Consider the following 12720-nt stretch of genomic DNA (forward strand, 5'->3'; position numbering starts at 1 on the left):
ACTATAAATAATTTCGCGGCAAATAGCTGAACATAATCCATCCCAAAGTCGCTACGACAGCAATTTCGCAGTCTCGTCTACCTTGCATGTCGCATTTCACTGTTACATTTTTGTAGTGTTATGTTGATATGTAATGTATACGAATAAAGATTCTCTCTCTCTCTCTCTCTCTCTCTCGTCATCCCGAACGATTGAAACATATACTCACACTTACTTACATCTGGAACTTTCACGAATTCGACCGTTCATGCAATTCACATAAAACATCCTCATTGTCTGTGCTAATGACAGCTAGCCAACTTTGCCATTCGCGCTGCTAATGACCGGTGTGCGTATGGGAACATATAGGCTTATAATACCCATGGCAACATAAGAGGTAGACCTATTTAGAAACCGTGGATAAGGTGTATGGAGAGTTTTTAAATCAGAAACATAACGAATCGACTAAATGTAATTGTCCGGCTAGAGCTAGGCATACCAATCATGTCATTGCTGAAAGAAAGTAGACGTTACTTTATATCGTCAGCACTTCTTGCCTCCAGTTGGGTGGTAATTATATAATAATCCAGGGTGGTAATTAATTAATCGAGGGTGTTAATTAATAAATCCAGGGTTGTAATTAATAAATCCTGGGTGGTAATTAATTAATCAAAACAGGCATGTGATATCTGTGTCCCTCTTCACGGCCCTGACACTCGTTACCGCGAAATACAAGCAATTTCTTCTAAATGAATACTATAACCAGCCTTCAGGATTACTGGAACACGATCTGACATGTCGATCTCGCCTTCCGCCAAATGCCACCTCATTTTGTCGCTTGCCTTCTATATTCTCTGATTTACTTTTCATTCAGTGTGCATGCCTCTTCTCTACTTTGCCTAGGGTGTGTCTGATCTCAAAGACTATACTCCAAGTCGTTTCGACATTTTCCTATCTTTTCTTTGGATCGCAGTTTTGTGGTGCTTTGAAATGATGATAATATTATTAAACTGATACTGAAAATGATCAGGTCCTTTCTATCAATATTTAAATACAAATGTATTCGTCATCGGTACTGACTTGAAATGTGAACGTGAGTCAACAATTAGAAATTAGTCAAATCAGCCTGCGAATTGTGTTTCTTCAATTCTTTTGCCGGTATCTTATGCCTATAGCATTTCCCATCGCCACTTCGCGTATCGTACATCCATTTCGATATGGACGGAATGATTTTGCGGGGTTTATCTGCGTTTACCAATATCTTGCATAAACGGCAAAACGCTCCTTGAGGCCCTCTTGCGACGTCTTCATCTTGAACCTTTGTATTCATTGGTAAATCCCTCCAACGGTGGTATTCCATGTATGCGGTGTTGTTTGTGGTTAAATAATTTATGTATTTAACGAGATCGCGGGGATGTCTGAAGTCGTCGGCGTGTATGAATGAATTATGGGGCGCAACTGCCAAAACGTCGGCTTTCAGTGGGCCCCATACGATCGGCACGAGGCCACTCTGCAGGGCGTTTCTCCAAAACTTCTCCGACACGTAATCAGGGCAATGAATCGAGTTTTCGAATGACAAGTAAAACCGGTATTTCGTGGCGTCCAGCGCTTTTGCATCGAACCTCTCGGTTCCAGTAAAGCATTTGCCGAATTTGTCCAAGTCAAGTCCTTCTTCCACCAACTTTCTCGCGTACATCAAACGGTGTATCGCGCCGTAGGTATGATCGCAATTGCTAACAAACCAGAGAGCGCCTTTCGTCTTCGATTCAAGAAATCTTTTTCTGCCGAGTTTGCGTTCCATCGCTTTTGACGTCCTCAGCGCCAACTCAGTGTTTCCGAAATATTGAATCACATCCGAATCGCGTCGGAAGAACAGAGTTGCGTTGAAAAGACTGTCGTACGCTGAGCTCTCCAGCTTGGATCTGTGTCCCACTGTCTTGGCTGGCGTTTCGCGACTCCAGAATACGTACGTTTGTTTTGGGCTCCTGCAATAAGTAATGAATCATCGTCAGATGCGTGAAGATTGCAAGATGATTGGTACATCGGAAATTTAGTTGCGTCGCTAAACCAGCGGTATACAAGGATAATAGGCTTCCTGAGACAATAAACACATTTGTTGACTGTATTTGGGACCTTGGCTCGGTAAATGTATAATGTAGACATGATGCTGGATTACTGGCAGGACAGAAGAACCCATGCACGACCATAAATTGTTACATCAGAAGTACTTCGATGTAATATCGGAATATAGTAGGCCTAAAATTTGATAAAAGCCGAAAATTATACAAAAATTGTCCAGTTCTAGGCCACTGACAAACGCTTTATGAACTTGACCAGACGGGACTATTTTATTATCCGACTAACTGTAATAGTGGTGTTTTAGGTTCATAGGCCTATATCCATACCCAACATACAGTGATCATTGGTCAGTAATGACGTACTTCTACTTTGGAGTACTCAGGTAAGATTGGCCCGCTTACTCATGTTTACACCGACTACTTTATCCAACCTTGAAGTCCAAAAACGAAAATTTATGTTGAGTGTTATTTTAATCATGAATTGAGGTGATTAGCCTATATGTTGTGGCTAACCTTCGACGCTGATCCGGCGGATTTTCCTGAAATAGGCTGATATCGTTGAAACAAACCACAGCAGCACTGTTGTGCATATTTGTCCTATCTCTGGTGACTTGGCAGCCACCGCATATTTGTGATAACACATATTCAAGTTCATTTTTGTTGTCTTTTTTCCCGCTTTCCTGGCCATTCCAAATAACAATCTTTGGGGTTTCAACGTTTTGGCTTGTTCTGTCAGCGATCAACTTCAAAGATCCTTGCCTCCCAATAGCAACGACGTACTTCGCGTGTGGATCTGAAAGTATCAGAGATAGGTATGTGTGAGACATGTTGGGTATCATGGACACTTGAGCATGAACTAGTGGAAGTCAAGTGGACGTGGTGCTGTTATTGCGTACTGTTCATGTACTGTTGCATTCCAACTTCTAAAAGGCTATCCAAACCCCGTCCTGATGGACCTATAGGGTATGAATGGTTTCGAGCATTAGTGGTCACTAACAAAGTAAATCTACTTATTCCGAGTACTTATCCTGACTCTACTTACATGTTACAGATTACTTCCACTTCTACTTAACAAGTCTTTAGAGACGAAAATACTTACTTTTCACACTTTAGGTTTGGTAAAATCGAAAATAGATTGGGAATATAATTGCATTACTTTTATAAGCGAAATTGTCATGGCAACTGGACGAACGAGTCCCTTTAAGCTGAACATATTTTCGCAAATTTGACCTACAGTGCCATTGGTCATTTTGCCTTAGTTGCAATGATGCAATCTGCACCTCTGATTCACTGCTAAAAATATGTGATCCATTGACCAAATGTACTTTTTGAAGCTACTTGCTTGAGTAGGCCTTCTTTGTACATCTTCATTTATTTACTTGTATTTGAAGTAATTTGCACATTTCTTCGAAATTGCTACTTCTACTGGTAATTGAGTAGAAATTTATGGTTTTATGTCTACTTCTACTTGAGTAGGCATAGGGCTAGTGAGTCTGAGACGATCGTGATATTGCTGTACTGAAAGACATTTACATGAGATATTACTAGGGCAAGTTTTTGTTGCACTAAAATCGCGAGAGAGTTGCATTTAATTTTAACAAAAGTTGCAGTATTTATAATTTTTGTTTAATTATTATTGTATGAGATACTAGAAAGGCTCCGTTGTATAACCTAGTTCCCGCAGAGCTGTCAAATTTGTTTCTTCGCCATTTAACGGGGTGACGAAACCACCCAAAATTACATTTTTTCCCCGGCACACAGCAAAAAAATTACGCAATACGGGAATAATTTTCCCAAAAAATTCCAAACAGCATAGCGATAACCCCCTCCCCCTAAAACAAGTAGAATAACGCACCCCGTACCACCCCCCTAGGTCTGCAAACTTGACCAAAGGCATTACAGAAATGCTCACTCTTGGCGACTTTAACAAAATCAATAGCACCCAGTGAAAATATAATTTTCGACGGTCTCGCCTAGGCGGTCGTGAAATGGGAAACTATTTCAAATTTATACGACAGAATTAATAAAGCGATCCATTTCCATATTATTCGGGCACCGTCGTGCTTGGCAGGGGGAGTTGAACTTCTCTAAATTGTGTCATATAGATAACACTGAGATGCAACTAACCCATCATATAGCTCTTTGTTTTTTACGCATTTTTACGCAATATTTGATAAAAGTTGCAGTAAAAGTTGGCTATGAAAACTAGAGAAAAGTAGCAAAAATGTGCACTTTAAAATTTCTCCGAACAGCTTAAAACACCATAATACGTGGATTCTGAGTATCTACGAAGCTGTCGGAAGCTGTAATAAAAGTTGCAAAAGCTGCAAAAACTTGCCCTAGATAATATCTAATAGAAGAAACAAAATCCATGATTAATCGTTTATATGTTACTTGATCATTAATAAAATACTCGCGGCTCGCTACATAGAGCTGGTTTCGTTGATAATAACACTCTGCGTGGAAAGATGCGTATAATTGCAGTACTCGAAAATATCGTCTCTCACTATTCGACTCGAATCGTTAGAATTATTCGGATGCCAATATTCGAATTATTGTGCCTAGCTCCGGTTGCCGTATGAGTTGTGTCGATGTCAACTATGACTAGGGCGGTTTTGTTGCACAGAGAAGCAGAGAACCAACTAGATATCTTATTTGTTAGGCAACAAGATAATTTTCTCACTCGGAACCGAATAGCTGGAATTCTCTTCTGGTAAACTTTTCACTCTTGCAATAACAGCCCTCTTGCTAACTTCCTCGTTCACGACCTGTATGTTGATGGGGACTTCGAATGTATCTCGCGACTTATGCATATGTGTGAGACTCAAAAGAATGATGGAAGACGCAAATAACAATATTACGATAGCCTTGTAAACTGATCGCATGGAAGCTGTTTCACGTTTCATCGCTCCTGCCTGGACTAAAATGTTGTATATATTTATATCCACATTAATTTTCTCGGAATATCCGCGTCCTCATTCAGAGGTAAAACAACTTTCCAATATAACTTGCTATTCCTCTCTCAAGTCGGTGTCATTTGTCATAATTGATGGCAATTTCGTACTCGGTACATCGACGTATTATTTGCGTATCGATAGCTTGCGCAAATTCGGCGTTTACTTGAACGAACAGCTCATTGTGATACCGTAATTACCTGTAATTAAATGTCTATCGATCAGTTGAAGAAATACGATTCGGTGACGAAGATTGCCAATGCTCATGTATGAATCCATCAACAGATAGACGAACAAACTATGGAGAAAAATACAACGGTTGCTAAGCGAAAAATTGCAATGTTACTGCGAACTGTTGTTATATTTACCTGGGCAATTTCTATATGTCAAAGCGATAACACCGTCGAACGTCGTCGTCGGACCAGTTAGCCTATATCAGTGATTCCCAACTGCGGCTCCGAGAGTCGCAAGAAAGCTAGCTGGGAGCCGCATGCGGATAGACGTTTGAAAATCCCACAAAAATATTCAAAAATAAATTTATAACAAAAAAATCAAATTCATATTCAAAAATTACCCTTGCTTGGCTTGGAGTCTGGAGTTTATAATTAAGGGTGGAGATCAATTCCTCTGCTGTCGAGTAGCGATATTCTCTACTCAGCAACGATTTTGTTACTCAACTCACGCCAAAAAGTATACTCACACTCAAATGCGTTCGGATCGGCACTCAAATTTAAGTCAGCTCACCACCAGACTTAAGTTTAGGTGGTATTACAACAGATTTTCCAACGGTATCTGACCATCAAATCAATGGATCATTTGATGCATACAACAAGCTAATCGGCTACTTAATTGATGATTTCAACCGCCGCATTGACGATATGAATGCTATTTTGCCCGTTATGAAAATGTTTTCATATGCTATTGCCCAGTTAATGAGGCCACTGCCCCTGGTCCAGTAGTTCTCAACCTGTTTGTCTTCGTGGACCCCTTTTGAACCGTCAAGGACCCATTCGGACCCCCTCAAATTCTCGTTCAAAATTAGCTCAATTATCGTGCAACCGTCATTTGTCTTGTGCAAATTGTAGGCTAGTGATATACAGCCACGAAATGACGTTTCTTGAAAATACCATCCCACTATATGTAGAAATTGCGTCGACTTATATTATTTCGAAGCGGATTTTACAGCTGTATTTGTTGTCTTGGAAATACGCGTCTTTGATTTGATATGAACAAGTGCCGAAAATCCATTTCCACAAAGATTGGTGGTGGCGAATGTAATATTAACCCGAAACGCTTCCGACGACAGCTTTTGGTTCAAGTTTTTAATGAACGTATCACGCCAGGCCTATTATTTCTATCTAACATCTCATCTTGAAGTTTTTTAGTGTTTATATCACAGGACACACGCGGACCCCCGGTTGAGAACCACTGCCCTAGTCATTTTCAACTTCAGTTGCTAGACATGCAGTCAGATATCGAGCTCAAGCAATTATTCAAAATTGTAGAATTACTTGAATTTCGGAGTAATTTTCCAGAGGGAAAGTATCCCAACTTGATAACCAATGCCCAGAAAAACGATTCTTTATTGTGATCAACATAGGTAGCAAAAGCAAAAAAATCAGAATCAAAAATCAATATCGCAATCGATTGACCGCTGACCAGTTGAACACCTCAAGCAGTTACTTCATACTTCATTCTCTTCAATTACGCCTCTCGTTGACACACTTCTTGAAGCTCAAAGCCAATGCCAAGTTGGACAATAAATTGATTTGTGTATTTTTTCTTGTTTGTAATGCTATTTTTTGGTACGTGCTTTCATGCTTCATATTTTTGTTATACCTTATGAGTGTATCGTGCGGCTCCGAACGTACTCTATTTAGTGATATTTTGGTTTGCAATATGAATAAGCAGTACATTACTATAACCATGTAATGAGGCGGTTGTTTTGTTATGATAACTCTGGATCTGGATGGACCGCGCATAGTCAAACAAAAGCTCTCTAGCACAGTGGTTTTCAAACAACGGGCGCAAAAGCATCTGAAGGGGGCGCGAAGTAGCCTGAGATAAATAAAGTTTATGAATTCAGAATTAGTTTAATTTGTGCTGAAACTTCCAAGATTCAACAGCGGTAATAATCCTAAGTATATTGCGATATTAAATGTCGTACTACCCATACACGGATGCTAGATTGTGACTGATACCGGACCTTGCATCGATCAGACGATGGAACCTGTATCGCAATTAGGATTAGCTGTTGAATGCGTGTTGTAGGTGTTCGCTGATGCTTTTATGATCTGTCTATCAAACATCTATCCTATCCTCATACCTCGCCAAAATTTCTGTCATTTCCCCTCAACAATTTGGCTTCAGAAACAAACATCAAGCCTCACATGCCCTCATCAAAGTGGCTGAACAGTATTATGATATCTCACAGAAGTGAAATGTGGGATGTAGCATTTTTCTCGGTCTAAAATAAGCGTTTGACTGCGTACGTCATAGAATTCCCATCTCGAAATTGGCGCGTTACGGACTTCGGGGCCCACAACTTGAGCTCATGAAAAGTTACCTCACTGGACGCCAACAAATGGTTACAATCTCAAACACCTTGTCCTCTCCTCACCCGGTGACCTGTGGTGTACCCCAAGGCTCAGTACTTGGACCGGTCCTTTTCACCTAATATGTCAACGAAATTTTTGATACCTCCTCATTGAACACCACTCTGTTCGCAGATGATACTCACCTCCTCTCTTCCGCATCTTCGACGGCAGAGCTGGATGCCCTGACTAGTGACCAAATGCCCAAAGTGCATGAGTGGACGGCCCAAAATAACATTTGCATAAACGCCTCGAAATCCCAATTGCTGACAGTAAATTCAAAAAATAACCCAACAGTTAACATCGTTGGTCAGCCCGTTTCCAACACAGAAAATGCCAAATATCTCGGGGTTTTACTGGACTCGGACATATCCTGGAAGAGTCATATTCAGTCCCTAGACACTAAATTATCACCAGAATGCGGCCTGTAGTTCTACAGCCTTAGACGCTTCATGCTAGCGTGAGTTCTTCTGATACTCTTTAAATCCTTAATCCAACCGAAGTTAAATACGGCATCCTCTGTTGGGGACCTGCCAGTAAAACTGCACTCGAGCCACTGTAAAAACTACAACATAACCAATGTTCCCTCTAATTTTTCATGAGTCTGCGCAAACACGCCAACTCACTGCGCAGGCCCTTGGACAACAGTGCGCAACCTGCCGCCAATAGGGTAATAAAACTAACCTCTGGGTGGCTTCGCCCCCCAGACCCCCTCGGGATCTACGCTTTTTTCCGGTACTTTTAATCTACATTTCGTGCCAATTTAGTGGTTGTGTGGCCTAAACGGCCTAAAAAAAATTATATAATTCATGATTGAATCGGTCAATATGATCGGGAATTGCATATATATTGCTATCAATTTTTATCATCTCTGTGCTCACATAATCAGATTTAGCGGTAGAGCTGATCGAGGGAGGTGTGTTGGAATTGATAGGCCCTCTAAATAATAATAAAACAACTTCGGGCGTACCCGTTGATATATTGACTTCGTTATGATGATTTCGTGACCTTCTATCTGCTATGTCAAAAGATATTGAAATCGCCCAAACGTACTAAACTAAAAGACGTACACGATTTCAAATTGGTATTTCTTTACTGGCAAATAATGTTCCCTCGATATGGCATTTGTCTTGTTGTGGGACTCGGATCGCCAGGACAAGAATATTCGGCGCCAGCCAATTAGGCGCCTATGGACAAACATATATGTATAGATATCGAAGTTTTCGGTCAGCACAAGGACAGTCCTTTTCGGCCAAGGCTTGCTCGCTGCTGATCGTTCTGGTGCACTTCTCACAGTCGCATGTTACATAGCCTATAACTTCAAGTCTTGGCGCGTCGTGGTGCGGTAATGGCCGACGCCCAAGTGCTCATTTCTATAAATCATGCGTATTTTTTGTTACGAAAGGGTACCCAATAATCAACATATCTGGCAATATTAAATCGCGAATTGCATTGCGCGAATTAAAACAAAACGCCATGATTTATGATAATTCACGAAATAATTTTGGGCCTCCTTCGAGCTCGGCCCTCCAATTGGGGGGTTTGGGTGCGGCAGTTACGGTCCTGAGTAAATCTTGCGCAATGTTCATGCCACGCGGAGAGGACTATTCGTTAGTTTCTCGCAGATTAACTTCGAGCTAGCCCGTTGTTATTTATAACTTTGTTAAACCATGTTATTTCGCCATTCCTAGAAAATAATGCGCTATTAAAATGATATCAGTATCGCTCACGCGTGCGAGACCATACTAAAAAAATCTCTTTCGTGAGGCGCACGTCATAGCAAATTCTCATTTCTTCAAGGAGCGCAATATTTACCTTTGCGGGCCGCACTTGTACCTCGGTTTCAGACTTCAGTGATAGCACTATTTGCGGGCAATGTTCCCTTTAATTTTTCACGAGTCTGCGTGCCTACGTGGTCCATTGGACAACAGCGCGCAACGACTAAAAAAAAACTCACTTCGGATTTTTTGTGCGCAGCTTAGATTTTCTGTGCGCAGAGACCGTTTCAGCACTGCGCATTTGCGCACGTGCGCAGCTTAAAGGGAACATTGAACATAACGTACTCCGTATCATAGCTAGGGCCCCAGAGGGGCCTGGTTGTCAACCCAACAAGTCGCTGCTGAAGAGATTCGGTGTCATAAACATATGTGATATGCGGAATCTAGAAATCGCCAAGTTTATGTATCAGTTCGAATGCGAATACCTGAGACCCGAACGTCCCGAACAGAAAAATTGTTTGTCCCGTGAATAAGTGTCAAGTTTGAATGACTTGCGGCCCGCGCCATTGGTTTTTGATTTAGCCTAAGGTCTGGTACGTTTGAGCCGAGCCTAAGTCAAGAACTAGAAGGAATTACACCGAAATCGCTACGTTTATGCAACGTGCTACCACTGCACATGATTATTTTTGACTAAATATTTAACTGATATTGTTTCCATCTCGACATTATTACTCGGTGTATAGTCTAGAGGTCGACCGATTATCGGCTTGGCCGATTATCGGCGCCGATATTTGGAACTTTCTCGAATATCGGTATCGGCCAATCTAGGCAGATATCGCGACCGATATTTTATATCTAACTACAATCTACCTTTTCTGAACTGATCTGCAATTCTGTATCATGTTTTGATTTTCGGGTTATCCCAAATTTCAACGAATGTTCACAATTAAGCAATAAGTCTTTTCGATTTCAGTTTTCTCGTTTGTTGTTCACCTTTCTGTGGCATGAACAAGCGCCACCTTGCCTAATATATAATATTTTTGGCGAAATAGTTCTCTGCTCCTTCCATATTAATATCGGCCTATGATATCGGTTATCGGCCTTGTGAGCGTCGAAATATCGGTATCGGTATCGGCCTGTAAAAATCAATATCGGTCGACCTCTAGTATAGTCCAGGTTTCATATTCGAAAGGTATCTTAACAGTGATAACCTTCCATGCCATCAAACTATAAGTTGGGATTGCAAACATGCTGGTTGCTCTTTTTAATATTTTGTTACATGACGAAGTGAAATTTTTCATTATCATTAAGGCAGGGTTACCATACGTCCTCCTTTAGGAAGATTTGTCCTCATTTTTCTGGTCTTTGAAAATGTCCTCCGATGACGCCTAAATGTCCTCCTTTTTGGCAGTTAGTCCTCCTTTACAGCTTTTAGAGCTAATATAGTGCGAATGGGCATAAATGACGCTAAGTAGGAAATTGGTTGTTCGAACGAAGGTGGCAAACTCTTTTTTTTTGGTCAACCAACCGCAAAGTCGGGAAAAATTTATATTTTTTTCTGAATTTTACCTGAATTTTTCCTGAGTCTGAAAATTTTGAAAAAGTGACCTCCTTTCCCGATTGCAAAATATGGTAACCCGAATATTAACGGGCCGTGTTTAGCAAAGTTTTGAGAACCACTGCCCTGGCTAATACGGATTTTGTGACTCTATAAATTATATGTCGCCACCTACCGAAATTGAATATATTCTTTGGTGCAGCGACGATGACGAGACTTCGATGCCTTTACGCAGGGGTGCCGGGGTGGCCAACCTGCGGCCGTAGAAGGAAATTTGTGCGGCGTCGGACACGAAATTCGCCAAAGGCGGAGCAGTTAAAATTGACCGAGGTGCTATCGATAGCACGTGCGTCATAATGCCAATCTCCATAACAATGAAAAATTCGAGGCTGATTGTGGGAGTTCCAGGGCCACGAGCGGAATAAAATTTATATTTTCGTAATCAGTGTAGAGTCAGCTTTCGATTGATATCTGTTTTACCAAGTTTAATGCTCGGCAGGCCGGTCAAAAATGACCGTCAAATTGCCTGTAGCCAAATGGAAATTGTGACGTGATACAATTTCACTGAGGCGTGAGATTTGCCTGCGTCGACACCATATAGGACACTATGGTTACATAAACTGGATTTTTCGTAAACAAGGACAGTACAGTCAAGTACAAGTAAACCCATCGTCATTGGTGCATAAAACTTGCTTAGTCACAATATAGGGATATGCACAGTCATGTTTGAACGGCGCTTGAAAAGTGGAAATAGGGACAAACTGCACAATGTTTGTAGGTTGTAGCTGCGCTGCAGGCCTGCAGCCTTCTACTTTCAGTATAGCGATTGGATGGGAGTTGTACAATGTCCTTGTTTTGGTAGAGTAATCGTCAGTACTTGTATATAGTTACACCAGTCTTGGACGAGTAATCTATGAAACGCGCCGCGCGCCGGCCACGGCCACACTGGAATCTCGGTACGTTTTGCCTGATATAACATGTGAGCAGCGATGATGCTCCAAAAAGGAATTTAATAAAAGTATCATACAATAATTAATACGTCTTAGTGCCTTATCGGTGATAATGTCCAGATTTGAGCCACTAGATAATTGCAGCTGTGTAACGCGATTAATTAGAATGATATCTAATTTGTAAAATGTTTCTATGATCTAATTTTAATTCTGATCTGATTTCTTTCTGGTAATTTCCTGAATATGCTGTAGGAGTTAACTATGTATAGTGTTAAGCGGAACTAGCCAAGCTTTAGGTAGGTAGGCCTACAGACATTTGACATTCTCATCTGCTTATGAGAATGAACTGTGTTTTGATACCGTATGAACTAAACTTGATTTAATTTTCAATTCAGTTTCAAGTTTTTGCAAATTCACTAATTTCTGATCTAATTTCGAAAATACTGTGTACCGATAATTTAAATTCTGATCTAATTTGGAAAAGCTAGTTCTAGTTGTAAGTTGTCCTACTCTGGTCACGTCCAGTGGTCCAGATGATATAATTGAATCTGTCCTCAGAGAAAATGTCTCAGGCTCAGAGAAAATGTCGCCATTGACTTATGCGTAGGCCCTGACTCATCTCCCGAAGCTTGAATCAGAGCAGGCACCGGCCATATATTCTGCCATTTGGAAACATTTGTTGCATTACCGTATTCTGTTTGTGCAAAAAATTATGAGAAGACAGATTGCGCGTCATTGTGAGCCGGAGAGGCTGTTCACACTTTGCTTTATGTGCCTTGGAGTCGACATTTATCAAAATATGCCAACCTAGTTTGCGCCAACCCAAATAGTTCGTCGTGTACCATCTAAGAATAGTACATTGAACTTGAGCGATCCCTTCGCCTCGATT

General features: G+C 41.0%; 1 protein-coding gene across 1 annotated transcript; it reads right to left on the reverse strand.

Moving 5' to 3' along the window:
• Positions 1-665: 665 nt before the first annotated feature.
• Positions 666-5149, reverse strand: LOC145459520 (3-galactosyl-N-acetylglucosaminide 4-alpha-L-fucosyltransferase FUT3-like). The gene is made up of 3 exons (XM_080338173.1): positions 4741-5149; positions 2571-2850; positions 666-1964 (listed from the first exon to the last, which is right to left on the reverse strand). Exons 1-3 carry the CDS (start codon positions 4961-4963, stop codon positions 1085-1087), a joined length of 1383 nt encoding a protein of 460 aa, XP_080194299.1. The 5' UTR covers positions 4964-5149; the 3' UTR covers positions 666-1084.
• Positions 5150-12720: the final 7571 nt, after the last annotated feature.

Source organism: Botryllus schlosseri, chromosome 16, assembly GCF_051294905.1.
Source record: "Botryllus schlosseri isolate E-star chromosome 16, Bs_hap1, whole genome shotgun sequence".
Taxonomy (NCBI): Eukaryota; Metazoa; Chordata; class Ascidiacea; order Stolidobranchia; family Styelidae; genus Botryllus; species Botryllus schlosseri.

What these genes read in the sequence shown, in the direction of transcription:
- LOC145459520 (XM_080338173.1), bottom strand. Translation starts at nt 4,963, where the DNA reads ATGAAACGTGAAACAGCTTCCATGCGATCAGTTTACAAGGCTATCGTA. An exon ending in TTCCAGCTATTCGGTTCCGA is followed by an intron (nt 2,851 to 4,740) that starts GTGAGAAAATTA and finishes TGATACTTTCAG; the next exon opens with ATCCACACGCGAAGTACGTC. An exon ending in CCGCCGGATCAGCGTCGAAG is followed by an intron (nt 1,965 to 2,570) that starts GTTAGCCACAAC and finishes TACTTATTGCAG; the next exon opens with GAGCCCAAAACAAACGTACG.